Source organism: Cordyceps militaris, assembly GCF_000225605.1.
Source record: "Cordyceps militaris CM01 unplaced genomic scaffold CCM_S00007, whole genome shotgun sequence".
NCBI classification, from domain to species: Eukaryota; Fungi; Ascomycota; class Sordariomycetes; order Hypocreales; family Cordycipitaceae; genus Cordyceps; species Cordyceps militaris.
Genome location: NW_006271975.1, coordinates 1021682 through 1049521, shown reverse-complemented (window position 1 = coordinate 1049521; position 27840 = coordinate 1021682). Strand labels below are relative to the sequence as shown.

The window sequence follows — 27840 nt, the reverse complement described above, 5'->3', positions numbered from 1 at the left end:
GAATGAGAAGAGGCGAATGATTCACGGGGAGACAGGGAAACGCTGTCCGCCCCCCCTCCATCGTTGGCCGCCGGCGCCACGCCACTCAGGCCCTTCAGCTGAGGCGGCCTTCCACCAGGCTAGAGCGACAGGAAATAATCCTCTCGGAGCGACAACTTCTGCATAGTATTATGAATAACAAACGTTTGTTCTTGTATCTTGAAAAGCAATCTCTGATGAAGCGGTGAGGAACAACAGGGCTGCCTTGGGCGCTGCGAGCCGTACGCTGCCAACTGCATGAAGCCCTGCCACACACACACCACTTGCGCCCAGCTGCCTGTTACTTGTGGTCTGGAATCACAGGATGACAACGAAGCCTTCAAGCAAGACGATTTTTCCTTTTTTACGTACCATGCCCCCCCATGGTCATCTGTAAGCCCTCTAACTGGCATCTCCAGACCGTACTGCGCCAATGGACGTTAACAACTCTGCGGCCCGCCACACCACATTTCTTGAGAGCTCGTAACCGCTGTACGCTGAGTGACGCACCTCCTCACAGCGTAGACGTGTTTTGTTGCACACAACTTGGCAGCATTGAGCAGCAAACCGCGGTTCCATCCTGGCAAGCCCCCTCAGGCAGCGGCTTTTCCGAGACGAAAGGAAAGAACCGGGAAGCAAGAAAAGGCGAGCTCGGGACAACTCGACGCCAATGCACAAACTCTTTGAGCCCGAACAGGCAGGCGTGTCATACAGACGCAAAAAGGTTCATTTGGTTTTGAACGAGACGAGGAATAAACCGAGACGCCGTCTGTGGCAACGGACCAAGTTGGGCGCCTGTGTGTGACGGTCACGCAACGCAGCGGCCCCCCTTGACAACAATGCCGTATCCTGAGCTGGCCAAGCGGGCATCGCGTCATCCAAGTGAAGGAGACGAGTGCTAAACCTTTTTGATGAGAGAGCGGATAAACCAGAGAGTCCTGTATCGGAGGGGGTGACGGCCCTGGCGGTTCTCACCAATGTTGCGAAAATCATCCCCCCCCCCCTTCACCCGCTTTCATGACGAGGTTGGGAGGGGGGTTGTACAGATTGGAGGGCAAGTCTCGGCCAAAATGAGGATGCACAGCGTATGAAGACAAAAAGGAAGCTGGGAAAAAAATTGAAAAAAAAGGAGGTTTGTTGCTCCCGTGGACGGACCTTCATTTGGTGATGTTGGGTTCAGGTAACACGAGCCCGCAATGCAGAGAGCACCCGCAATTGATACCCATGGCAATCCTATAGACAAACGTATACCAAAAAACACCATCACATGAGCCTCTCGGCCCCCAAAACGTACGTGCGCAGGGATCTCTCGCTACGGGCCAGCGGTCTTTCCCCCGTGTTTGTTTGAGGGGGCTCGTAGGAACTTCCATCGTGATCCGCGTTGGTCATGGCATCGGCGACTACGAAACGAACAGGCGGTTCGGAGACCTACCAGCCGAGAAAATAGTAGCATTGCAGTCACTATGATTGAAGTTATGCCACTGAATAACGTACTTCTGTCTAGACTCCTTGGGCGGATCTGGCACGGAAGCCTGCTGGAGTAATTACGCGGGTGCCCGTTGCAGACGGCAGCCGGACGGTCCCCAGGTGTCCATGTCGAGAAGCTGCAAGTACCTCCCTCCAAATTTCGATGGTGCTTGATCTCGCAACTAGCTAACATCAAAATACTGAGAACCCAGAGCATCGCGATATGTCCAATACCAAGTCATCCACCAAGGCATAGGCCATCGACTGATTCACTCCATCGCCACTCTTCTTCGCGCACGCCGCCCGACGCAGCGTTCTTGCGAGCACTCTTTCCCCTGCCTACCCTCTGGGAATACAATCAACAAGAATAATACGACCAAATGTGAAAAACAAGATGGATTCACTTCACCACATGCCTCTCGGTTCCAGTTCCACGTAGAGCATCAGTAGTCATCTTTGCATTCTAAGAAAATATTTAGAGATCCATACATCTGTTTCCACACAAAATAAAAAGAAAAGTTTCAAAATACTAATGCAATCTGTATTACTGAGCCTCTGGGTTCCCTTCCGGAATGGTCGCGGAGGCTGTGCGGGTTTGGTACCAAAATCTGGACGAGATGCGTTTAGGAAGACGAGCCTGAATCTTCCAGGATCCGCTTCCCGATCGCCAAATTGTGGGAAGGCCCGCCCTCTCTGCACGGAGACGATTCATAATAGGGTTTGAACGACTGGAGGTGATGGTATCGTGTTCACGCCGTTTGCGAATGTTCAAAGGGTCAACGAATCGGTGCGAGGTTATTTCGTCTGCTTGGCCGTCGTGACATCCGTTGACACTATCATTGTTATTCTCGCCATTATCTGCCGTAGCGTACGAGCTGTGGCCCTCGCTAGAGGTGCCAAAGCTTCCGAAGTTGTCACCGTGCCCTGTTACGGATTAGACGAGCCCCCAACGGCAGAGGAATACTCACATTCGAAAGGGGACAACTCAAGACTTTCCAAGTCCCTCACAGTTAGAACATTGACCAGAGATTTTGACCTGCTCGGGCTGGGCTGTATGCTTGGTATGACGGATGGATAATACGATGAAAGCCCTCCAGTTGTTTCAGAGTGTGGGATTCGTCCCTGACTTGAGCTCGAAGAGGTCTTTTTCTTTCCTCCTGGCGGAACCGCTAATCCGTAGACTTGAGAGCGATTCGCAGAAGCTGGTTTTGAGCTGCTTATCTTTTGCGATCCGCACTGTTGCGTCGCACCAAGTGACGCTGAAGGGAGACGAGAGGTACCGCTCTGCCGAATCGGATATGGAACTGTAACAGTATCATCGCTGAACTCTGTGGGAATTTTATTCGAAGGTTTTAGGTAAGTCCTGCGTGATCCAGAATACTTCAATATATCCTTTGTCGCTCCCGATGCTGGGCTAGCCCGCGATCGCGACTCTTGCAGTACGAGCCAGGCGTCCACGGCAGTATAGTCGTCACTGCCAAACGCGGCAATTTTTGTTCTGGCGACTTGAGGGGCTTTCATATTTGGTTGTAGCAAGTTCGGTAGCGACTTGGACTCTGAAAGTCGGCTAGGTATGGTGTAACGCTTCCGGGACATAGCTGTGTTTGAATTGTTGTAGATTGGTGCAGCGATTTGGCCTCGTTGTTCTCTAATCACGGCCGGGCAGCTACTCCACCTTTTCACTGTCGGATTTGGAGTCTTTCTCTTCAAAGGTTCCGGGCTATGCATAGGAGACGGGTATATCGCAGGCATATGGCTCCCGCTATCAATGGAGAATTCGATGGCATCCCTGGGGCCACGGCCAGGACGACCAATGTCGATGAGCGGCAACAAATATCTTGTACTTCGAATAGAGACATGGGGCGAAAGGGAACTGCTATGGTCTTGGTACAACTCCTCTTGGATTCGTCTGGCCCGAAACCGACGAAGTTCTGCCCGGCGAGCAACCTCCTCGTCGCTGTCTGGAGAGGAGACTTGGGACTTTGGAGGCGGATCTTTGTCGATTGACAGGTGTCGTATGAGCTTGTTTTTGACTGTTTCTAGCGCGTTGCTGCTCTTTCTCTTGGGCAGGCCCGATATCTGCACACCGAAATCATCTAGACTCAGCCTACCATCGCCTGAATAATCGACTGCACCGTGAGTCATTGTTCCAGAGGGCCTCAGGCATGCTTTGACTTCAGGAGCCATCGCCTTGCTGTATGGGATTGCATTCTGCTTCGCTCGACGGCGAGAGGAGCAGCCACAAAAGCTAAACATGGATGCGAGAAGCGTTGTTCTTGGTGGGCGGTTTGATGTTCGCCGCTGTCTAGAGGCGAGAGCGAGTCGGCATCATCTGGGTGTGATGGAAAGATGATGTTTGCGAGCGCAGTAAGAATTGCTCTGAACAAGAAGAAGGCATGTCGGGCAATGTAACCTGCAAAAATTGCAGTCAAGGTCGCTTGCTACATCAGGAGGCAATGTCTCCAATGGAGGAAGGTAGGACGGACACATTGTCGTGCACGTTGTCGTGCAGGAGTACCTGTGTAGTGGCGAGATGGAACAAGGTGTCCTTGCAGAGGAAGAGGACAAGAAAAAAATGGGTATGGCGGCGTTTGAAGCTATTGATGGATGCCGCGTCCAACGTTGTGAACTATGTTGCAGCTGGATGTACTCGAGGCATGTTGGGTGATGGCACGTTCCGCCAGCTGCCTGAGCGCGGCCGTTTGCTCGCCTGTTGCTACACAATAATACCTACCTTAGGTAGTCGGTACTTTTATGGGCTAAAAGAAGCGCAACTTGTGCCAAATGACTTTTTCTTTTCATGAATTTTCCCTGGTTTAACCACAATTTCCAGGACAAACATCTCCTAACGGGTAGTACGTACCCAACAGTGAGTTGTTAATTTTTGTGCCTCTACACTTCCACCGTCCATCAGAAGCGGCCCAGCTTCTACATGAAATGACAGAAGATTAAAGCAGACCAATATCGTGGCCTCAATAGTATCCTCATAAAAAGAGCTGTGCCGGCGTTGCATTCGATCCGAAAGCTTGCCAGGCGCACACGAGACTCGTGGTGGTAGAAACAGCGCCATAGTGACAAGGCTGGCTTTGTGGACAAGAGCGAAGAAAGAAACCCCATCAATCTCTCTAAAAGCTCTCTCTGGAGACATTGAAGCGACACTTCCTTACTCCACTCGAAGACATCCCAAGATGCGGCGGCTGTGTTGGGTCCTCCCTCGCTGGGCTGCCAGTAGTACTCAGCAAACGCAAATGCGCATGCATCTCCCGCGCATCTTGTACTACCTCGCCCTTATATTTCTAAGTGAAAATACTCGTAGACACCAGTAGATTACTGTAGGTCTTTCAAACCGACCTCGGGCGAGTTCAACGTGACCATTGCTGCGCCCATCTGGGAAGCGACGAATCAGGCCATCCACAACATGCTGCCAGGGTAGCGGATACGACTGAACAAGGTAAAGACTCGCATCTGAATGGTCTAACAGCACTTGAATGGATGAATACCACATGCTACTGCTATCCGATAAGCAACTTCCCAGTGTATACCGTGAACGCGACTGGTGGAAAGCACGTTGCAGCCGGATTCGACTCTGCAAGAGTGAATAATAACCAGCGAGGGATTAATAACCCAGGCCTTTATCTTGGCTACCGGCGTGCAAGGTCTTCCACTGGCACTTCCCAGGACCGAGGTAATAACGAGACAAAGATCAAGGGGGTATGGCAGTTTAGCCACATGGGTCAAGTACATCAATGAGGATCTACATTACCAAGAGCAATATACACCACTAGATGCAGCTTTTTAGGCCAACTACACCAACCGAGCTATCCGTGTCGGAGTTGGTATGTCCAGCATCACGTCTTATACAAGGTTACTCATGACTATGGGAGTTTTGTCGTAGGAGGGGGTGACCAGATATACATATTAATACGTGTTGGCGTAAGCAGGTCAATTTTTGGCTTGATAATTCCGGGTATTATGAGGGGATTGCCCAGATGAAGAAGCAACTCACTGACAAGCTCAGTCACAAGGATACGGCCCCGGCCAGGCCCTGGGCAGGTCCGTGGCAAGCAGACTGGCGCAACGATGGGTTCGGCGAGGACAGCTACGGGTTCCTTTTGTCTGCCAAGCAAAAGTATGACCCCGATAGCGTCTTTTGGTACTGGCGGTGCGTGGGAAACGACGCCTGGGCGGAAGCGTGGGCCCAAGAGACTGGTGGCGCACTGTATCGCCTCTCGACCGAGACGGGACTGTGATGCTTTGGCTATACGGTGGGGTTTTCAAATATATAGCTACTCTAGTTACTCCGTACACAGTAGTATAATCTAGATCAAGTACCAACGCGCAGGTTGCAGAAAGATATCAGCAGTTTGCAGTCCATGCGGCCGAGATAAGATCCGACCGGACCGAGACAGGTCCACTGCAGCTGTCATCCTCCTCCTTGTATCAGAAAACCTTCGCAGCCTCAATCCATTCTTGTACGTAACCAAGACAGCGGAGTTGTATGGGTCTAAGCATCAGAGGGGTTAAAACGTGGGCGCAAGCTTCGGCAGAGGCTGCCTTGAAGATTAGAGGACTAGACTTTGGAGATCATGGTGCCCATGGTCGCCGACGTACGCCATGTCGCCATTCACGGCTCGATACTCATCATAGTAATGATAATACCCCACGTGAGTACATCAGATCAGTCATGACGCTCCCGGCGCCGAGCTACCAGATCCTTTGGTAATGATTTGCGCTCAGCTCGGAAAGTCCGCGGTCTTTGTAGATGATTGTCCGTAATACCGCGTGCTTTCAAATAGAAACTGACAGCTGACCTGAAACACGCAGGCTGTCAAAAAAAAGGATGGTGGGGGAGACCATTGGATGTAACAGAATCTCGCACGGATCTCGAGACACATTATTAAATCTTTGCAACGCCAGAGTGTCAAAGAACAGATGTTGTCTCGGCGCAACGGTACTAAGCTTTTACCGGGCCGGCGACTTCGACCCACTCGGCCGGAAGGGAGGGCGAAAAGTCCGTTCCTTGAAACAGCAGGGCTCGCCTCCCTCGATCCCTGTCTCTGGCCCTCATCCTGGATAGGTGGTATGTATCCCTGCAATATCCCGACACTAGAAGCATTTTAAAGCTGGCTTGCGGAACGTGGCAGTGATTTGATTTGGTGATGGAACCACAACAAACACTTTGTGACAACTCCACTGCCCATGGAAAGGGGAATCACATGCCAGAATGTGCTCCAAGAATAGCCAGCATATCAAAACGTGGCACCAGACTGGAATTTCGATGCTTGCACCATTGTCGCCGCTCGTGACTGTATGTAGTGATGGGGGGTACAGAGACAGGAATAGGTATTGGCTTGCCTGATTATCAAGAGTCCTGTCCCGGGCTTATTAGTGACGCACGCACCTTATACGAAAGCGTGTGATGTGATTTTCAGCCCATTATGCAGAAGCTCATGCCACATCGGCGCCAACTACGTAGGAGGAGGCGAACAGTGTTACTCATAATAGCAGACATTGCACCGATTGCCTCTAGTTACCGAGACTCCGTAATTAACTTGCTGGTTCGCAACTGATGTCCTCTTCTTCCGCCACTAGTGGCAGACTGCAATCTAAGACAACGCCCATGTTCGGATGAGCCCGAAATGACACTTGGAGCGTACCAGGCATGTTACATAGATGCAGAATGTGGGAGAGCAGAAAAAGAAAAAAAGGTTGGCAGATAATACCATTAAGAAATATTTTTTTAAAGTTTGATGGGCAAGTAACTAGGCGAACTCTGACACAAGCTGGTCAGCCGGCTATAAGAACCCACGTAAATGCCGTCGGCGTTTTTGCCGAGTCCACCTTGTATCCGTATCAGGTAACCAAACAAGAAAAAAAGTCCAGAGGGAGGGAAATCCCCAGTCCGGTGGATCAATACATTGGATGAGCACAGCCTACGGGGATAACCACAGTTGTCGGGCAGCGACCAACTGGTCCGTTGTCAGCGCCCACACCTACTCCGAAGAGGGGGCTTGGCAGGGCCGCCGGCCTTTTGTTCCGAGGCTGATTACGAACAAAACGTTCAAACTTCCGCGGCGATTTGACACCATGACACCAGGAGCGGAGAATTGCTAGTTGGGGCCAAGCGGCGTGAGGCGTGCGATGGCCCTGCCGCCACACCAATTCGCATTCGCTATTCCCTGCGGCGTCTCACGGACTTATTCGTCTGCAACGAGGGGGGTGCTCAGTCTCTCTCGCCTTTACGAGAAGCGGATCGTGGTTTGTAATACCATCTGCCAAGTATAGCCTTTATTTTAGTCGATTTTTTCTATGATATCTCTCCCGTTCATGGGGGCTCCATAGTTGCTCGTCACTTGCTCATCACATCCAAAGTATAAGGTTGGCCGACTGCCCACTTTGTCTGGAACTGTTTCTTCATTGTCTCGCCAAGCCGAACTAGAGTATTATTCCAGGATACCCGTCAGTATCATTACTGAGGTATCATCGCCTGTTCGTATCCCTCCCAGAAGGATAGCGCCAACACTCGACGACCACATCACTCTCGACAACACCAGAACTTAGTGCACAGAGCCAGCACAGACATGTCACCACCATCGCCGACTCACGGCACCGCCACGCCGGGCGGCTACGCATCTTCCATGACGGCAGCCTCCGAGCATGATGTCGAAGCCCAGCCATCCCCCCACGTCAACCACGTCTCTTACCTCCGACAGTTCCTCGACCAGGCCGGCGTGACACCAGCCGTCCTTCACTACCAGTACCCCGGCAAGGGCACCGCCGAATCGCCCTTTGTCGTCGACTTTCTCCCCCAAGACTCGTACAACCCCTTCACCTTTTCCTCGGGCCGCAAGTGGATGATCATCATCGTCCAGGCCACCGCCACCCTCGCCGTCACCTTTGCCTCGTCCGCCTACTCGGGCGGCATCCGCGAAATCTTCCTCGACTTTGGCGTCTCCCAAGAGGTGGCCATTCTCGGCATCTCGCTCTTTGTGCTCGGATTCGCCCTCGGCCCGCTCCTGTGGGCGCCGCTCTCCGAAGTCTTTGGCCGCCAGAAGCTCTTCTTCATCAGCTACCTCGCCCTCACCGCGTTCAACGCCGGCGCCGCCGGCGCCAACAGCATGGGCGCTCTGATTGTGCTCCGCTTCTTCGCCGGCGCCTTTGGCTCGTCACCCTTGACAAATGCCGGCGGTGTCATTGCCGACATCTTTTCGGCCGAGGAGCGTGGCAAGGCCGGTGCCATCTTCTCCATGGCACCCTTCCTGGGACCTGCGCTGGGCCCCATTGCTGGTGGCTTCCTCGGCGAGGCAGCGGGCTGGCGCTGGGTCGAGGGTATGATTGCCATCTTCTGTGGTGTTCTTTGGATTGTCAGCACTGTGACGTACCCTGAGACGTACGCTCCTGTCCTGCTCCGCAAGCGCGCTGTGAAGCTCAGCAAACAGACAGGAAAGGTGTACGTGAGCAAGTTTGATGCTCATGCCCCTCCTCGAACTGCTGCCGCTCAGTTCAAGCTCTCTATCACTCGTCCTTGGATTCTTCTCGTCAAGGAGCCTATCGTCCTACTTACATCCATCTACATTGCCATCATCTATGGCACATTGTACATGTGCTTCGCCGCTTTCCCCATCGTTTACCAGCTTGGTCGCGGCTGGGGCCCTGGTATTGGTGGTCTGGCCTTCCTCGGCATCGCCATTGGTATGATGACCGCGACCCTCTACGCGGTTTTCGACAACCAGCGTTATAAGCGCGCGGCGGCAACCTACCCGAACGGCATCGCTCCTCCCGAGGAGAGATTACCGCCTGCCATTCTTGGCTCTATTCTGCTTCCGGTCGGTCTGTTTTGGTTTGCCTGGACCAACGGCCCCGAAATCCACTGGGCAGTCTCCATTGTCGGCTCCGGCTTCTTCGCTGCAGGCATTCTTCTTGTTTTCCTCCCGCTCCTTAACTATCTCATCGACTCCTATGTCATGTATGCTGCTTCAGTGCTGGCAGCAAATTCGGTTCTGCGATCTCTCTTTGGCGCAGCATTCCCTCTCTTCACCACTTACATGTACAAGGATCTTGGTATCCACTGGGCGAGCTCCGTTCCAGCTTTCCTGTCCCTTGCCTGCCTCCCTTTCCCATTCCTCTTCTACAAGTACGGTGCAAAGATTCGTGCTCGCTGCGAGTTCGCCTCTGAGGCTTCTCGGATCATGGAAAAGATGAGGGCTGCTTCTGCGGCTGCTGGTCCTAGAAGCGAGGAGGAGGCCGAAGCCGAGGCCGAGGCCGAAGTTGAGGCTGAAGCGACAATGGAGAAGGCGAAGTCAAAGAAGGAGAGTGTCTTGAATTAGGCTGGAAAACGTCGAGAAATACATTGCATTACATCGGCGTTTGGGGAATAGACATGCTATTACATAATGTTTTTTTTTTTCATGGGCTGCCATGACACTATTAGCTCTACTCTTTTTGTTACATAGAAAAATGATACCATAGTGGAAATCTACCCTGAGTAATATTTTAATTTTGAAGTTTCATTCATAATCCTGATTTCTCATGATTTAATCAATATTATTTTGGCACGCCTGTGCCACATCGTAAGGAATACTGAAAAGACAGGAAAAATGCCAGCGCTATAAACATCTCTGTAGATGACAAGGTTACAAAATTCGCTGGTACTTCGATGTTTTGTATCTTAGTTCTATATGGTGGCGCCAGTGGTTTATTGTAAGAGTTGATCGTTGCTGGTACAGTGTGATGAAGCGTTGGTTCCTGTCGCGCACTGTAAAGCGAACGCCATACGCCATCCCGCCCCGTCGCGCGCCACAGTGCGGTGCTAATAATATCGAGATGTCGCGTAAAGTGCCATGCCCGCATTTCTTGCAGCTGCATCACATCACCCAGGGGCGACTTGCAGACCGAAACAAAATCATCACGGCCGACGACGTCGCTCCAGAGATGTCACGGCCGGCTTTTTCCAGCACGGATTCATCGCCGGTCTCCTTTCACACTGCGATAGAGTCCGAGTCGTCGCATCGATCAACAGCAGCAAGCAGCCCGCTCCACACCCAACATGCACCATTTCGCGACGTGCGGCCCTTGCCGCGCGATCTCAAGGCGCACTGCCAAATCTTCCTCGAAGAACAACTCTGTACGTTGAAAACAGCGTGAGAGGCCCCGAGACTGTCACGGAAACTAACAATCGTCTTAGATCTCGGTGCCATCAACCTCTACAACAGTGTCCTCGGGGCGGGATCCTCGCGACGGCGGCAGACTTCACAAAGCGTATACGTCCCACCACCGAGCCACCTCGCGGTCCTCAACACGCTGATCGTGCACCCGGTATATACAACCCGCGCCGACAAGCAGTCCGAGGAAATTGCGACGCTGGCGCTCAGCTACCTCCGCAGCCTCCTCGAGCTGGTTGGCCCCGTCAACGCCAACCTGCGCACCGCCTTTCAGTTCTACTCGACACCGCGCTGGCACCGGCGGACAGGCTACAGTACCGATGGAAGCCTGTCCGACGCGTCCCAGGACGAGCGCGAGCGCGAGCGCGAGCGCGTCACCGGCAGCCTCGCCAACGAGAATAGCGTGTGGAGCCGGGGCCAGGACTTTTGGACCACGCTCGGGTGGGCGCTCAATTGCAGCACGCTGTACCCGCAGCGCTGGCGCTACTGGAAAGCGTGGCTCGAGTTTATGCTCGACGTCCTGCAGGCGGACTGGTCGGAGAGGGAGCGCCTTGACCGGGAAGCCCACGAGGCTACAAGCGAAGGCCAGGACGGGCCTGTGCCGACGACGAGGCGGCAGGACTCTATCCTGGCCATGTACATGCAGCAGAAGAACGGTCCGCAGAGCGGCTTCAAGGCCATCATGAAGGCCCTCTTCGCTGACGGCGGCAGCCTCTCCAGCTCGTACTTTCGCGAAGTGTTTGACCGGGAGCCGCGCGGCCGCGTCGAGGCGAGCCGCAAACGCAAGCGCCAGGACCGCGTCGACGTGGAAAACGATAAATTCGGTGACTACCTCGATGAGGACCCACTCTCATCCGGCGCGTCCGAGCCACCCACGCCCGAGAAACCTCGCGACGCGCTCTCATCAGCCGGCTCCTTCGGCACCACGTTCCCAGGGCTTGCCGAGTCAGTCCCGCTGCGGCTGCGGCTGTTCCAGCTGCTCTCTGAGGCGACATCTGTGCTGCACGAACCGGCCGATGTGGTGCGCCTGTGCGACGCCTACGCATCGTCGCTCAAGGTAGTGCCGCTGAACCTGTTCGCGCTCGTCGTCGCGCAGCGCCGGGGGCCGCTCCCGGCCGCGCTGCGTGTCACGCTTCTCAAGGTGCTCCTGGCCCTGCTCCTGCCCGCCAGCCACGTGCCCCCCCACAAGGCCGACCCGGTGGGCGAGGCCGAGGCGTGCCTCAGCACCGTCATGCTCACGCGCTGCTACGCCCAGCACCCGGCCAACACGGTCGGCGTCGAGGACAACGCCAAGCTCTCTCTCGTCATCGAGGCCGCCGTCCAGCTGCTATGGACCTGTCACGCGCTCGAATACGGGCCCGCGCTCGACGAAGCCCTGCGCGCCGGTATTGACGCCCGACAGGCCAAGGTGAAGCGCAAGCGTACGGGCAAGGCCCGGCCGGACCCGGAGGAGGCGCTGGCGGCCGAGGTGCTCGACGCGTCGTCGGATCGGCTGCGCCTGTTGCTGCAGGTGCTACGGGACACGGCGAGTGAAGAGGATACATGTGTTGCAAAACCTGTGTAATATTTTGCATTCGGCATTATTGTTGTTTTAATTTTCTGTTTTGGTCCGCATTGTTGGGTTTTGTTGGCGTTTTGGGAGGTTCATACTGGCAGGATAGATACCACGATTCACACGACATACAGTCAGCTGCATTACAGGGGTTCGCATTGTTCTTTGCTACAAAGTTGGGGAGAGGAAGTGACAGGAAAAGATGCAGGTCTTTTTCAAAGCATCCGCTTAAGAGTAGCTAAAGATGTGATACACGATGATATAGTTACAGTTCTATAGTACAATACAACGAGGCCGTGTTGGCCTCTTTCCAATAGCCCTTCCTGCCCACGCACGCATCTCAGCTATGTTTCGATGCAATCTCTCCCTCGTGGGCCCATGATACATGGCCATTCTCACTTTTTCGCATTCGGACTCCAAGCCTGTGGTTGCCAGTCCTCACTCGGTCCCCTGGTCTTTGCCTTTTTCCACGGGTCCTTGTCATCATCGACCGCGTCGTCGTCTGCCCTCGCCTGCGTCATCTCCTCGGGGCGCTTGCTACTCCGTCTCCGTCTCGACTCTGCCCTCAACGGTGTCGTCTCTGCCTGTGCATGTGGTGTCGTTGTCGTCTCGGGCAATGTCGGCGGCGGCGGCGGCGGCGCATCCATGACACGAGGCTTGGCGGCCCAGCGCGCGTCCGCATCCGCGGCGAGCACCTTGGTGCGGGCCTGCCGCACGACGTCGCCGCGCTGCTCTTCGAGGCTCGGCGGGTCGCGGCGCGTGTACCGCAGCCACTGGTGCCAGAGCGGGCCGACCTTGACGGCGGACAGGTGCGTCGCGCGCGGGTACTGGACGATGCGGCGCCAGCGCTCGACCTCGCCGAGGCCGTTGGGGGCGGCGTCGCCGGTGCCGCGGGTCGTGAGGCGGAACTCCCAGTACGTGTTGCCTTGAAGATCGAAGCCTGGGTTTTGTTAGCTTGACGGGTGGGTGGCGTTTCGGGGGGGGGGATGGCGGCTTACCGACGAGGAAGCGCTTGCGCCATGGCAGACGCAGCGATTTCCACTTGAGCCACGCGCGGCCGATGGGGCCAATGGTTGTGCCGGTCATGATGGCAAAAGGGCGGGATGTGATGGGCGGCGGCGGCGGTGAGCTCGTTGTCGATGATTGTCGGTCGTCGCAAAAGGTGGGACGCTCAACTTTTTTTTTTTGCCTCCTGCCGCTCGGTCCAGAAAGGCTGGCCAAGCTTGGTTTAGTCAGATGTGATCGCCACAAAGTGGGCAAACAGGTTGCACTGGCCGTTACAGTGCCCAGGAGACAGTGCACCGCATAACGCCAAGGCGCGCGAGAGGAATGCTTGTATTATTGGATGAAATGTTTCCAATATCAGTTTGCTCTTCTTAGAATTCTTTTTTTTTTTTCCCAACATCTCTCTCCCAAATCGTGTTCAATGTTGCATGTTGGCTGTTCGACGGAGCACGCGTCGGAACTGCGGAACCGGGGGTATTCCGCCGTGGGACTTTTGACTTGCCCGCAGCCTGACTTTTGCTGCATCGCGACTCATGGACACAAATAAGAGCACCACCTTGCACCAGCTGAACTTGCCTGACGCCCCAGGAAACTGGTCACTTTTTTTTTGGTCTTCTCCCCTTCCTCTCTCAGCACGGCAGTTGCGACAGGGCCGGCCGCGGCCGACACGATGGCTAGGACACTCTCATTCCGGCTACCCCGCTGCCGCTGTCATTTGCCCACGCAGCCTTGTTCTTGCCAACGCCCGATGTTCGGGCCCTGAATGGAGACTTTTGGGTTTGACGCCTTCGTTTTACCTATCTGAAAAGGCCTTGTTTGAATAGGACGACCAGCTGGTTCTGTACCCCGCGGGCCCTTGGGCGCGCCGTGTCCTATGCAACTCAAGACTCGGCCGATCGGTCCAAGGCTGGCTGGCCGGCGTCCGTGGGCCCGGCGTGTTTTTGCCCCTCCCAAATAGGACAAGGATGAGGACCCAGGAGACAACAAACAAACTGGCTTTGTGCTCTCTCCGTCTCGTCTGGTCGTTATTTTCTCCCCGCAGATCTCAGAGCAGCTTCTTCGTAGCAGAAACAGTGTTGCGCAAAGAAGACGACGACCCCGCGTCAGACAAAACTCAATCTCAACAACCACAACTCCAGACAACCGACGCCCCCATTCAGTCCGATCCGTGTGCCGGATGAGAGTCCGCGGACGTGGCGCTTTCTTGGGCTCAAGTTATTGGCGAGTTTGTTTCCGCTCGCTGGGTCCGTTCGGCAGGCAGGGCGGGTATCCTGGGCTAATAAACAGTGTTTCAAGGTTCAATTTTGGCCGCTTTGCGCCAGTGAACGCTAATTGCAAAAAAAAAAAAACGGATGGGGGTCATTGCTTGCTAGTCCATTGCGACGGTAGGGCGTATTTCCCCGGTTATTGTGGGAGCAACGTCTGAGAAGGGGGGGAAACTGGGAAAGCAGCGTCGTAATAAGGATGTGAATCCTGCAGCTTTGTCCTGCTTCTCTCCTCTCTCTCTTCCTTTTGCATGCAGCATATTCACGCCAGACGGCCGAAAAGCCCAATGTTGAAGCCTCATCGCGCCTTGTCACACATCAGTGCATAGATCCGATTGCGAACCCGTGGGGTGAACCCTCCAGGCTCTTCTCAGCCCCAAGCCAGACAGCAAACAGCGAGCCGGCTGTCTTAGACACTATTCTTCAACGGCATTCTTGGCCGGTCTATCCAGGCAAAAAAAAAAAGGCCCCCAATCATGACACCGCTACACGATCCGGAAAAGGCGTCCGCTGGGCCATCCAGCTTGACTGGCGGCTCGTCGTCGCCCTCGGACATGGACTCGCCCAGATTCGAGCCCATCAAGCACAACAACCCCCCGCCGCACTCTCTGCGCAGCCGCGGCTCGGCCGAGACGCAGCGGCTCGACAACGAGGACCTGTACGAGACGCTCGAGCACGCCGTCACCGTCGACCTCGAGACGGACGAGGAGCGCCGCGCGCGCGGGCACCTGACGTACTCGCGCTCCGGCGCCAGCGCCAGCAGCGTCGCCTCGCGCCCGGCCGAGTTCGAGGTCCTCTTCGACGAGGGCGACCCGGAGAACCCCAAGAACTGGCCGCGCTGGTACCGCGGCTGGGTCGTCTTCGTCGCCTCCATCGGCACCTGGGGCACCACGCTGTACAGTAGCAGCTACACGGCGTCGACGCCCGGCTTGGCTGCCGAGTTTGGCGCCTCCACCACCATTGTCACGCTCGGTCTGACGACGTACCTCGTCGGTCTGGCCGTCGGCTCGCTGATTGTGGCGCCGCTGAGCGAGCTGTACGGGCGGCGCAACGTCTACCTCGTCTGCATTGCTGGCTGGACGCTGCTGATTATCCCCTCGGGCGTCGCGCACTCATTGACAAGCATCATCGTCGTGAGATTCTTTGAGTGAGTTTTTTTGTTGCCCTCTTTCCATTGTTGCAGTTGCGTCTTGAGCGCGTTTGCGCTCGTTCGATCCCTGTGGCTTCACTAACACCACGCCAGCGCCTTGTTTGGCTCCGTCATGGTAGGCAACGCGCCGGGCACCATTGTCGACATCTCGCATCCCGACTACCTGGCGCGCACAATGTCGCTCTTCAGCCTCGCCCCGATGAACGGGCCCGTCACCGGCCCCATCATTGGCGGCTTCGTCTTCCAGTACCTCGGCTGGCGGTGGGCCAATTGGGTCATTCTCATCCTCGGCGGCGTCACCTTCTTCATGATGCTCACGGTCCGGGAGACGTATGCTCCGGCCGTCCTCCGCCGCAAGGCCGCGCGCCTGCGCAAGGAGAATGACGACCCGCGGTACTGGTGCCAGTACGACTACAAGCTATCCACACTGCACTTGTTAAAGGTGAACCTGAGCAGACCATTCATCCTCGCCGCCACCGAACCCATCTTGTGGTTTATGAACGTCTGGTAAGTTACACGCCGTACTCAAGGAGATAGGAAGAATTTAGTGGTGTATTAACAATCTCAACCATCAGGATCTCCATCGTCTATGCCGTCTTGTATCTTTGCTTCGTCGCTTACCCCGTCGTCTTCTCCCAGCACCGTGGCTGGTCCGCCGGCACCACTGGCCTGTCCTTTATTGGCATCGGCATCGGCACTCTCACCTCCCTCCTCGGCGAGCCCATTTTCCGACGCATCATCAACCGGCAGCCGCGCGACCCCGAGACGGGCAAGGTGCTGCCGGAAGCGCAGGCCATTGTCATGGCCGCCGGCTCCATCGCGGCGAGCATCGGCCAGATGGGTTTCTCGTGGACCTGCCTGCCGACCAGCATCCACTGGGCCGTCCCCATCGCGTTTGGCATCCCCTTTGGCTTCGGCAACACCATCGTCTTCATCTACGGCTCCAACTACCTCGCCGGCGCGTACGGCATCTACGCCGCCAGCGCGCTGTCGGGCAACGCCTTTATCCGCAGCGTCATTGGCGGCACGCTGCCGCTCGCCGGGCCGACCATGTACCGCGTGCTGACGCCGCGCTGGGCCGGCACCGTGCTGGGCGTGGCGGAGATTGTCATGATTCCGATCCCGTTTGTGTTTTGGCGCTACGGGGCCCGGATCCGTGCCAAGAGCAGGCTCATCCGCCAGCTGCGCGAGGATCAGGCCCGCATGGACGCCAAGAGAGCCAAGGGGGTGGCAACGATGCAGCGGCGGCGGCTGAGGGAAGGGAAAGCGACGGGGCAGATGGTCGTGGCGGAGGAGAAGAGGCGCGCGTGATGATGGACATTGCATTTCCGATTCCCAGCGGCTTTTGTGTTTCTGTTTTGCATTTTGATTTCTGGCATAAAGTTCAAGTAGCGTTAGAATTTAACTCATTAATATACAAAGTACATACAACCTGCATATAAACATTGCAACCCATTCAACTCGGCCCGTACGTATTTACAAACGCCCTTTGCATAGTCGGAGTATTTAGCTGAAACTTGCAAGTATCTGTGGCGTCGTCCAGTCCTGTTAGATTTAGGCAGCAGTAACTTATCCCTCTTCGGCAATTACTCCCGATTTATCGGGTTGATATGACAGCAAATCAATACCGCGACGCTTCCATCCGAAACGCCGAGAGTGCATGCCAATGCGCCAAAATTCGTCATGTCAACGACAGAGGCACGGCAAGGCAATCCAGAACCAGACATACTCGGGTCCTTGCGCCCATGAGGAATCAAGCTCCCTTTAATTGTAGCCTTTTTTTTTCAACTATATTACGCGGTGCCAAAGGTGAAAGGCCAGCCCTGCCGCCGCAGGGTCATCTAGGGTAGAGGAACGGGGCAAAGAGCCATCAGGTTGCCCATGGGGACCGGCTTAGCCCAATCAGGCAACTTGTTTGGAAGAAACAGGGCCAGGGCAGCGGGGTACCTGTTTGGCGCTGGTCAGAAGCCGCTAAATCAGCGCTAAAACAACGCTGTAGCCAAGTACCTCTCTGTAAGTACCTTTTTATGTGAACGACAGCTCCGGCTGCCCCGCCCATCACGTCCAAGCCAAAGTCGTCTTTTGTTGATGACGACTTGCCTGCCGACGCCACGCATCCAAAAGGTTCCTCTATCCGCTCTGCCTGCTTGCTCGTGCGACCGTCACCACCTGCAGCTTGCAACACCTCACTGACAGTCGTTGATTTTACTTTGCTCGACTTTGGAAATCCACCTCCTTTTCGCCGTGTCAACCAGTCGCCCGCTCCCGAGTCTGCCCCTCCTTTTGCATAGGCTTCCCGTCTTGTCCTGAAATGCGCCAAATACCAGACTGCTAATACATACAATCTGCATTCCGGTCTTCCCGCCTGCGCACCCGCCCGTCGAGTCCTTTGTCTAAAGCACCGCATACCCTTGAACACCAACGGGCACTCCCCTACCCGCCGCTCGGCACGCAAACCGAGAGACTTTCATTGTCCTCCTCGTAGCCCCCAACTACACGTCGCAAACAATAATAGTTGGAGGATTTGTGAGCCCTTTTTTCCCTTACACATCATACGGGCTTCCTACCATGGCGTCCGTGTCGTCACTCGATAAGGACTTGCGCAAGATGCGACTCGACAAATACACCCCGGCCGCTGCCCACGAGGCACGGACGTGGGTGGAAGAGTCGCTACGCGAGAGACTACCTTCGCCAGATCTACTCGATGCCTTGCGAGATGGCGTTGCTCTCTGCAAGTGAGTCTCCCCAGAACTGTACCCTCCCCTCAGCTGCAATACTCACCACCGTACGATATATAGGCTGATTAATCTCGCCATACCTCCTCCCGGGATCAAATTCAAGCAATCCACCATGCCCTTTGTCCAAATGGAAAACATCTCCCACTTCCTTCGAGCCTGCCAGTCTCCGCCGCTAAATCTCCACGAACATGACATTTTCCTCACCGTCGACCTCTACGAGCAAAAAGACCCAGCGCAAGTCCTCCAGTGCCTCAGTGCGTTCAGCAGAGCTGCCCACGGTGCCAATCCCCAACGATTCCCCAACGTCATCGGCCCTAGGTCATCGCAGCCTGGAGGCCCACCTTCTACACCTACTGCTGGGGGTCTTCGTGGCCGCGGCGCTTCTGTCACGAGCAACACGTCATCCGCCTATAGCAATACGACCCGGTCTAGTATGCTTCCGTCACGGACGGGTGACTCAATGTCCGGCCGCTGGAGCCCGACAAAGAGCCCGGCGCGTGATACTGGCTCTCCTGGCCCGGTTAGCACCTGGAGTAGGAAGGAGCAGGAAAATGCGTCAACCCCAGCCTGGAACATTTCCCAGTACGGTTATATGGGCGGTGCCAGCCAAGGCAACCTCGGCATTCAGTTTGGTGGCCGCAGACAAATTATTAACAGCGGGCCGCGCGTGCCCAGCCTCGCTGAGAAGGAGCGCGTACGCAAAGAGCAGGCCGCCGAAGAAGAACGGCAGCGACAAGAAGACGAGGAACGGGCACGAGAACAACAAGCGCTTGAGGAAGCGCAAGCCCAAAAGGAGGAAGAGGAGCGCTGGGAAGCAGAAACGCGAAGGCTGCGCCAAAAAGCAGACGACGAGAAGCGGCGCTGGGAGGAAGAGGAGCGACAGTGGAAGTTGACGGAAGAGCGACGCAAGAAGGAAGAGGCCGAAGCTGAGGCCAAGTTGGAGGATGAACGGCAGAGAGCCAGGAGCCGTAGCCCGGTGAAGCTGCGCGGTCAATTCTTGAGTCAGTACCAGGCCGACCGTGGTGTTAGTGGCGACGCCACCGATGACAGCAGCCGTATAAAGGAACTCGAAAGACAACTCGAACAAGCACGAGAGCGTGAGGCAGAATACGAGCGAGAGAGACAAGGACGCGGGTCGAACCGATCATCCGTTATCTCCAGTACTGTCTTCAAGGCGCCGCCCATCGGGACAAGATCGCCCAAGGCCCGTTCTCGAAGCCGACCACGCGCTGCAGCGCCCGTTGCGAGCCCGCCCATGCGACAAGACTCTTGGGCGCCAGGAGAGCGTGAATACCTCCAGACGCACTGGAAACAACACCAGCAGCAACAGTCTCCTACGCCCGAGCCACAGCAGCGGGCGTCACCTGCGCCGGTCCAGCATCAGCGCACACCGGAACCGCGCGCGCCTGCAACCCGCTCTCCCCCACCACCGCAATCACCACGTCCTCTGCCAGACCCGGCCACCGCATCGACGACGCCCAAGGTCAAGACGCACAACACGGGTGGCAGCAGCCGGCCCCTGCCCGACCCTGCAACGTACCAGTCGCCGCCAACGCCCCAGAACCGCGCCGGTCGCTTCCTCCCCAGTCATCCTGTGCCGGTACAGCCCGCAGTGAACCTGCCGCCGCCGCCAACGTATGCGCGTGAGGTGGTCAGCAGCGCCGAGGAGCGCGATGGCGAAGACCGCCGCCGCAACCAGCAGACCCAGGCCAAGGCCACTGCCGGAAAGTCACTCCTCGAGCGCGAGATGGAAATGGAGCGCGCACGGCAGCGCGAGTGGGAAGAGGCCCAAAAGGAAACGGCCCGCGCCGTGCCTGCTGCCGACGGCGTCGATGGCATCGGCGGCCGCTGGGATGTGGGCCAGTGGAGTGGCTACACCGGCGGCGACTCCCAAAACAAGGGCAACCAGGGCATCGGCGCCGGACGCAGACAAATTGTCGGCCCGCGGCCCCTGCCCGGCGCGAACCGGTAAAGAAGGACGAAGAAGCGGGGAGCTGTGGGTGGCAAGGGAATGACGGTGGGAAGCACAAAGGCAGATGGTGGCTGTTTTTTTCTTTGCTCTTTGATGGGGTGTGCAACTTTTGTTTTCTTCTGTGCAAGCGACTGTGCTGGCCTTTTCTTCTTCTCCTTCTTTTTGCATCGATTGATGTATTCCGCGTTCTCCTTTTGTTGTTTGCTTGGTAGTTTGGCAAGGAAAAAATTGGGCAGCTTAGACGTGACTTTTACAATATCCTACTCTGGAATTCCTCTCCCCCAGTACAAGAACGAATTCACATTCCCTACACATCTCTGCTCACGAGATATTCTTAGTGGCAGACGTCTTCGTTCACTTTTTGACTACTTGACTACTTGACTTGCGTTTGGATTGGAGTTAACTTGTGTTGAGACATGTCCACGCCAGGCGGATGTATATTCTTATATTGTTTTCTAGTGTTGCTTGTCATGTTCATGTATATATGTATCGCCGCCGCCTTGTACGTGTATCCGGAGACATTATCGGCATCGCGACTATCCTCTACACCCTTGAATAGTCAGAAGGGGGACCAAAGCCGAGCGGAACAATGAAGTTGTCAAGAAAATCAACGCTCTCCCTACCCAGGTCCTTGACCTGCGTCACGAGTCTCCCTCACCGCCAGCGTCTAGCTCTTTTCCATCGCCAGCGTCCTCTGCCGCGGCGGATTCGGTCCGGCAGCGCTGGCACATGCACCAGCCGCCGAGGCTGCCGCGTGCCCACTCGCGGCGCTGTCGGACAGGCATGTCGATATCACAGTAGTGATTAAGAATCTCCTCATCCTTCCGGATGCCACCGGGCCGGCCGCTGACCTTGCGCTCCGTCCTAGCGCGGAGGACCATACGGCCACCCCAGTCCCAGGTGACATTGGGGTCACAGTCGTGGTTGGCGAGGCACCAGTATGGATGGACGGCGGCGACATCCGGGCGGCCGTCGCGCAGGCTCTTGCGGGCTGAGGCGGTGCCGCGGAATTTAGCGTACAGCGTGTTGAGGATCCAGAGATCGTAGCTAGCCAGCGTAGCGTAGACATCAATGTCCATCTTCTCGAGGAGGTGCAAGGGCGTCTCAATGTTGTACTTGAAGGAGAAAGGCAGCGTCCACTCGGGAGGTGGGCCAGCCGAGGGTGATACGTCAATGTCGTTGGCCCGGCTCGGCACAAAGTCACCCCAGAGGAACTTGACCTCGCGAACATCGAGGGGGTGAGTTTCTTGGTGCTCTGCGAGAGCGAGGACGCGCGCGAGAAGGAGCAAGTAGAGCGTGTCGTCAGCCTCGAATTTGTCAGCGTCCTTGGCGATGGCGTCGACGTCCTTGTCACAAACGGCGGGGTGGTACCGTTCCTGAGCCTCGTTGTGGCAGAACTGGCTGCAAAAGACTGTATCGTAGCACTCATCACACTTGACCGGCTCCTGCTCACTTCCGATGGGGGGGAGATCGGAGCTGCATGCATCACAAACCGAGTCTTTGAGTCTGTTGTTTGCCGTGAGCAGGGTGTACTCGCGTAGGACCGCCTCGCCTGGCTCAATGTCTTCCTGCGCAAAGACGCCAAGCTGCTGGCATGTGGGTATAATTTCGAGCGAGTCGGTGCTGCTGCTCGCCGTTTCTAGGAGGACGGGCAACGTGGCGACTTTGATGGCACACTTGGGAGCCATCTTCTTGAGGTCGGCGTTCAGGGCATCGAGCGACGCCGGGTCGAAGCGATCAGGTTCGTGGTCATTCCACGGATACACTTCCCTGCGTACCAGGCCCGAGTCAGGCAAGTCGCTAATATCAAACTCCTCCCGGCGCAGCCGTCGACGGGCGACCGTCACGATGCTGTTTCTGGTGTTGAGGAGCTCCTGATTGGCCGGGCTCACCGCCAGGCCACGGTCGCAAAAGGTCAACGCCGACTTGAGACATCCGCATAGCAGCAAATTAAGAGATAGAATTTGGTAGGCTCGGATCGAGCACAAGCGAGCCAGCGCATGTACAGTTTCCTCGTTATCCTGGTCCTCGACGCCGCGAGGAGGCAACCACTCGTCGGAAAGATTGCTGTATGAGAGAATATCAGGGAGGGGTGGCGGCAACCGCATACGCAAAGCTGAAAACGCCTGCTCATGGAATTCAAAGCCCTCGGAAAGGACTTCGTCAGTCAGCAGCAAGGCGCGGTAAGCATCACCAGCGGCGAGGTCGGGGTAGCCAAGGTCTCCATAGATCTTTGCTCGTTCTATGTACAAGATGAGGTCATATGGGAGACTGGCGAGACCCTCGGTAAGCTGAAGTCGACGGTCGAGCAACTGCTCTTGGACATCTATTTCGGACATTTTCTGGCGAATTTGTTGTGTGACTATATCGTTGAATCGTAGTGTGGTGTCACGGGAAGACGTCCGTTGTTATGGGTGGTGGCTGAGGTCGAGAACCCCTGGAAATGATCGGGAAAGCAATAGAAATCGTGTATATAAACAAATTCCTGGGTTGGGTGCAATGCAACTAGTTGCTGGTCTGCAGAATGGGCGTCGCAAGTCCGAAGTCGAGTTGTCAATGGTCTCCGGGCTCTATCCCGTTCCTAGAGGAATTGTGGCCAGTGCTGCCCCGCGGTAAAGGTGGGATGAAGGAGCGATGTGCAGTATGTGCAGCATGTACTGTATGTGCTGTGTAAACGCACCTCGCAGCGTCGGGATGAAAGCGGGAAGAGAGGTGGTAATTGAAGAGGAAAATGGCCAAAGCCACCCATACGAGGAGCTGCCGCAAAAGAAAGCAAGATTCGGGACGGTTGCAAGGAAAAGTAGGAACCCCGGGCAGTACGAAATTTTTTGGATGTGAGGAAAAAAAAATGCCAAACTGGGCTCAGTGGGCTTAGCAGCCTATCTGTGGCGCAGTGGCCGCCCACTGAGTCCACTGTAGACGCCAAGACCGCTGTGGGCCAGAAGCCGTAGAAGCAGTGAAGCAGTGTGCCAAAGGAAGGCGCTGAAGTGCGTCGGGGTTGCCAAAAAGGACCCTGAAGCGCCACTTTTGGTGCGCCACTCTGTAGCGCCACTCCTGCAACTTTGGCGAGGGGCCATCTTGTCCATTCAGCGTGCTGCATCCCTCACCAGCGCATCCTGGCTCCACTCCGCCCACCTATTTTCACCACTGTCAAACAGGGTCCGGATGGAGGAAAAGCATGTCAAATCATGCACAGAAGCAAGCCATCACATCAAGCTGTCACAATATTCACAAGGGCCGCGTCCAATATGAGGCCTGGTATGGGCAGCCCGATCTGCAAAAGTACTGTCGCCTCGCAGTCGGCGCTCGCTTCGCTGCCATTTGACCACGTCCACGTTTGCCCGTTCGTAGCCTCATCTTAGCAACCACCGACAGCCTTTCGACAGCCCGTTCGACAGCCCTTCCGATACACGCTTGCAGATCCTGGAGACCAACGCTAGCAACATCATGGAACGAGTTCAGGCGGACAGGGTTCTTGACTTACTCCAGCCCTTGTCGGCCTGTGCATTCAATGGCTTGCCACTCGTTCCTCTACAAGTCGAATACACCCCAAGACAGAGGCTTTCGACTTTTCTATGCGAGCGCCTTCGTCCTCTAGTTGAACAACCTACAGTTTCGCAGCCGACCCGGTACCTGGTTATGCAAATCGTCTTGAGCGAGCCACCCTCATGCGGGCCATTTCCGTGGATGGCTGAGTCAAGCACCAATCTGATGGCACGGGACGTGGGCGGCGTGCGAGCAAGCGGTGGTGCGATTTGCAAGGGCCTACGATCGACTTGCGCAACGCAGGGCCTCGGTTGTGCGGCCATCATCGCCTTTTCCCGTGCCACTTCCCGGCACAGCTGGGACCAACTTGTTCCTCCAGCGCAACACTGCAACGGGCCGGTGTCCCCGCCGGAAACTAAAATTGCCGGAGTTGACGAACGTTTTTTGCCGCTTTACCACATAGCGGTCAGCCCTGTGTGGTGAGCCACAAGGCTGCCCTCCAGCATTAGCGAGTACACGGACCTGCAACCGCGAAATCAACAAGACAAACTACACCATGGTGATGGTTATGTTCCTCCTTGGAAATACCCAGGAATCGTAAGACAGAGCCGACACCAAAACGTAGAGTGCCATTGATCTGACCCGGAGCATCTCAAAAGTTGTTGCCTTCCAGGTTGTCAATAGGTCCATTTATTCCGGCTCATCTTATGTACTAGCAGAGCCGCATCACAGCCGTTAAGAATAGGGTCAATCCCAATGATGGGATTTTAAACAATACCACAAAACTAAGTAACAAGAAATTTTAATCCTTGCCGCATGAACATCACCGCCATCGCGGCTGGGCCCGGCTGTTATCTAGGTACCTACCTATGTTTTTCCAGGCTATCGATGACCGATGACGCTGTCTGCCCCGCGCTAAAATAATTCGCAGCACTGTACTCTGTACGGATAGCAATGACGCAGGTGCTAAACTGAAAAAAGCCGCTTTGATCAGCACACCCAGCTCAAACGTCCCCTCCAACCCCGCCAATCTCCAACTGCAGAGATAACCAAAGCTTACTCTGCCTTGCTACCATCGACGACGCATCAAACGGAATAACCTGCAACATCCACAGACCGCGTTCCCTATCAACACGCACATTCATCTACGCACCTCTGCACCGCACGAACCCGTTCCGTCCCATCCCGCACATATACACACGATGCCCAAGACGCAGCCCAACCTCTACGCCTTTTCCGGCGTCGACACGCTCGCCCCGGCCCTCCGGCAATACATCATCCAGAGCCAAAACGCCGGCTTCGCGCGTCACGACAGCTTCAAGGTGGCCGTGTCCGGCGGCTCCCTGCCCAAGACGCTCGCCGCCGCGCTCCTCGCCCCCTCCTCACCGGGCGCCGGCGCCGACGCCCTCGACTTCTCCAAGTGGGAAATCTTCTTCGCCGACGAGCGCGCCGTGCCGCTCGACCACGCCGACTCCAACTACGCCCTGCTCAAGGCCGAGCTGCTCGACAAGCTGCCCGCCGACCGGCAGCCGACGGTGCATCCGATCGACGTCGCCGCCCACCTCGACGACACGCAGGAGCTCGCCGACGCCTACGAGCAGACGCTCGTCGCCTCGTTCGCCTCGCGCGACTCGGTCCGCCTGCCCATCTTTGACCTCGTCCTGCTCGGCTGCGGGCCCGACGGCCACACCTGCTCCCTCTTCCCCCACCACGCCCTGCTGCGCGAGGCCACCGCCTGGGTCGCCCCCATCGACGACTCCCCCAAGCCGCCCGCCCGCCGCATCACCCTCACCCTGCCCGTCGTCACCCACGCCGTGCGCGTCGCGTTCGTCGCCACCGGCGCCGCCAAGAAGGAAATCATGAAGCAAATCTTCGACGCCGCGGATGGCCTGCCCTGCACGCTCGTGAATGAGGGCGCCGGCGACCGCTGCAGCTGGTTCGTCGACGAGCCCGCTGTCCAGGGCGTGAGCTTCCCGCGCCGCTCGTTCCTGTGAGGGCCGGACAAGAGTCACGTAAAGTAAAAACGATCGATGAAATAGAGAAACGAAACAAAAGGAAATTGGGTTCAAACATGAAAGCTGAAGATCGAGTCGGTTAATGAGAAGGTCGCCATAAAGGGCAATGCAAATAGCGGTAGCTGCAGCTCGACAAGTATGAAGCGAATTTCAGTCACATCTTGCTTAACTAGAATAGAAAGTTCAGATTCAATTTTCACGAAAACACGTCTCACAATGTCATGATATCAGTGGCCTATGCCCAGGTAGGTATAAGAAAGAACGAAAACGCCGCTAATGCACGAATATGCTAATCGAATATGACATCCGCCCCATTCTTCCCCGTTGCTGCTTTACACGGCCCGCCAGACCGCACCAGCTCGCGGCCTGACGTCGCCTTTGTCCTCCTCCTCATCCCGATTCATCGCCTCGATCCAGTTCTCCTCGCGCACCACCGCCGCCTGCCGAATCTCCTCCATGGCCGCGAGCTCCGCCAGCATGTCCACGAGCAGGCGGCGCGCGCCCTCCAGCATGCGGCCCAGACTCGTGGCCCGGTCTTGCGGTCCCAGATCGTTTTCGGAGCCCGTACTGTCCAGCTGCTCCTGCCAGTTCTCGAGCTTGCGCGCCATGGCCGCGCAGTCGTCAGCCCACGCCGGGTCCAGCTCTGGCACGAAGAGCGCATCCTCCACGCTACCGCCGGTGCTACCGCGGCCGCCGCTGGTTGCTAGTAAGCAGCCAAGGGTGCCATTCTCGCGCGCTTCCTCGAGGTCCATGACGCGCTCGACCCAACGCTCAAACTTGCGCACCGCGCGCGCGTACTTACCGCCCGGTTCGCTCATGCCCCAGACGCCGCTGACCGCGGCGTCCAACGCCCGGACTTTTTCGTCGAGCGTGGCCCCCACCCCCGCCCAGCGATGCAACGCCGCGAGATTGTCCGCCTCGATGGCGGCGACCTCGCGGTCCACCAGCGCGCGGTGATTGTCACGCACCCCGCGAAAGCGCGCCCCGAGCGTCGCCTGAGCGCTGGCGCGCCACCGCGTCTCGGCTGGGCCCCCGGCTTGGTGCAGCAGGTGCAATTGCAAAAGCGTCGTCTGCAGGCGCGCCGTTTCGGCGGCGACAGCTACGTTGGCGGGCAGCTTGGAGGGCGACGCCGGCCGTGGTGGCTGCGTGAATGACGCTGTAGCCGGCTTGGGAGAGCTGGTCTTGGCGGGGGAGAAGCGCTGCTGCAGTGTGGTAAAGGCCGGGCGGTGCTGTAGGCGCGGCTGGGTTGTGGCGGCGGCGGTGGTCATTGGTGTGGTGGGCGCTGCCGGCTTGTCGACTGAGACAGCGCGGCGTTTCGGCGTGCCTGGGGCGGCGGTAGCTGAGGATAACGAAGAGGTCGGATCGCGCGACGGGGGCCGCGATCTGCTCTTTCGTTCCTGCCCTGTGGTCGGCGGTTGTACGGTCGTCCGTGCTGCGCTCGTGCCCGCTGTCGCCGTGCTCTTGGCACGCGTGTGCATCGGTGTCGTGCGCCTCGTCGCCGCCGGTGCCGCCGCCGTGGAGCCGGCTGACGTCGGCCTCAATACCATCGAGGTAGGCCGCGTGGCCGAAGATAGCGGCGGATATCTCTGCGTGTCCTTTCTCGCAGGCGGCGCAACGGCAGCGGCAGCGGCGGTGTGCCCCCCCTGTGTCTTGTTGGTCGTCGTCGTCTTCTTTCCCAGCGAAACAGACCGCTTAGGTACCGTCGATGCTGTTGCCGAGGACGCGGTGGAGGATGAGCTACCCGGTCGGTTGAGGCGCACGCTCGTGGACCGCGCGGGGCTCATTGTAGACGCGGGCCGCGAAGACGGCTTCGTTGGTAGCCGGCTGGGGGAGGCATTGCGGTTGGGGTCGTGGCTCGCCTCGTTGGGGCGTTCGCGCGGCGGTGGCAGGGCCGTCGGGCCGTCGGGCTTGCGAAGCGACCGAGCGCGAGCCAGAGACGACATGGCGGGTGCTGGTACGATGGTGTGGGAGGGAGCTTGTTTGTTGAAGCGGGAAGCTTTGATGTCGGGTG

The 27840-nt window shown here is 56.7% G+C and overlaps 10 protein-coding genes across 10 annotated transcripts; 6 read left to right on the top strand and 4 right to left on the bottom strand.

Annotated features, from left to right (window-relative positions):
- Positions 1-2029: 2029 nt before the first annotated feature.
- Positions 2030-3741, bottom strand: CCM_08554 (uncharacterized protein; the record flags this gene model as incomplete). Its single annotated transcript, XM_006673692.1, has 2 exons — positions 2030-2409; positions 2454-3741. The coding sequence occupies 2 exons, from the start codon at positions 3739-3741 to the stop codon at positions 2030-2032; spliced, it is 1668 nt and encodes a 555-aa protein (XP_006673755.1).
- Positions 3742-4673: 932 nt separating this feature from the next.
- On the top strand, positions 4674-6562 carry CCM_08553 (uncharacterized protein; the record flags this gene model as incomplete). The annotated part of the gene is made up of 7 exons (XM_006673691.1): positions 4674-4716; positions 4812-4914; positions 5010-5196; positions 5277-5321; positions 5427-5731; positions 5856-5957; positions 6418-6562. The coding sequence occupies 7 exons, from the start codon at positions 4674-4676 to the stop codon at positions 6560-6562; spliced, it is 930 nt and encodes a 309-aa protein (XP_006673754.1).
- Positions 6563-8066: 1504 nt separating this feature from the next.
- On the top strand, positions 8067-9812 carry CCM_08552 (MFS multidrug transporter, putative; the record flags this gene model as incomplete). Its single annotated transcript, XM_006673690.1, has 1 exon — positions 8067-9812. One exon carries the CDS (start codon positions 8067-8069, stop codon positions 9810-9812), a length of 1746 nt encoding a protein of 581 aa, XP_006673753.1.
- A 604-nt stretch (positions 9813-10416) lies between these two features.
- CCM_08551 (uncharacterized protein) lies at positions 10417-12210 on the top strand (the record flags this gene model as incomplete). Its single annotated transcript, XM_006673689.1, has 2 exons — positions 10417-10609; positions 10670-12210. 2 exons carry the CDS (start codon positions 10417-10419, stop codon positions 12208-12210), a joined length of 1734 nt encoding a protein of 577 aa, XP_006673752.1.
- A 383-nt stretch (positions 12211-12593) lies between these two features.
- Positions 12594-13284, bottom strand: CCM_08550 (uncharacterized protein; the record flags this gene model as incomplete). Its single annotated transcript, XM_006673688.1, has 2 exons — positions 12594-13138; positions 13197-13284. 2 exons carry the CDS (start codon positions 13282-13284, stop codon positions 12594-12596), a joined length of 633 nt encoding a protein of 210 aa, XP_006673751.1.
- A 1660-nt stretch (positions 13285-14944) lies between these two features.
- CCM_08549 (MFS transporter, putative) lies at positions 14945-16929 on the top strand (the record flags this gene model as incomplete). The annotated part of the gene is made up of 3 exons (XM_006673687.1): positions 14945-15615; positions 15712-16125; positions 16194-16929. 3 exons carry the CDS (start codon positions 14945-14947, stop codon positions 16927-16929), a joined length of 1821 nt encoding a protein of 606 aa, XP_006673750.1.
- Positions 16930-18186: 1257 nt separating this feature from the next.
- CCM_08548 (calponin-like protein) lies at positions 18187-20328 on the top strand (the record flags this gene model as incomplete). The annotated part of the gene is made up of 2 exons (XM_006673686.1): positions 18187-18353; positions 18417-20328. 2 exons carry the CDS (start codon positions 18187-18189, stop codon positions 20326-20328), a joined length of 2079 nt encoding a protein of 692 aa, XP_006673749.1.
- Positions 20329-20969: 641 nt separating this feature from the next.
- CCM_08547 (MYND domain protein) lies at positions 20970-22667 on the bottom strand (the record flags this gene model as incomplete). The annotated part of the gene is made up of 1 exon (XM_006673685.1): positions 20970-22667. The coding sequence occupies one exon, from the start codon at positions 22665-22667 to the stop codon at positions 20970-20972; it is 1698 nt and encodes a 565-aa protein (XP_006673748.1).
- A 2349-nt stretch (positions 22668-25016) lies between these two features.
- CCM_08546 (6-phosphogluconolactonase, putative) lies at positions 25017-25808 on the top strand (the record flags this gene model as incomplete). The annotated part of the gene is made up of 1 exon (XM_006673684.1): positions 25017-25808. The coding sequence occupies one exon, from the start codon at positions 25017-25019 to the stop codon at positions 25806-25808; it is 792 nt and encodes a 263-aa protein (XP_006673747.1).
- Positions 25809-26161: 353 nt separating this feature from the next.
- Positions 26162-27772, bottom strand: CCM_08545 (uncharacterized protein; the record flags this gene model as incomplete). Its single annotated transcript, XM_006673683.1, has 1 exon — positions 26162-27772. One exon carries the CDS (start codon positions 27770-27772, stop codon positions 26162-26164), a length of 1611 nt encoding a protein of 536 aa, XP_006673746.1.
- Between the last annotated feature and the right edge of the window lie 68 nt (positions 27773-27840).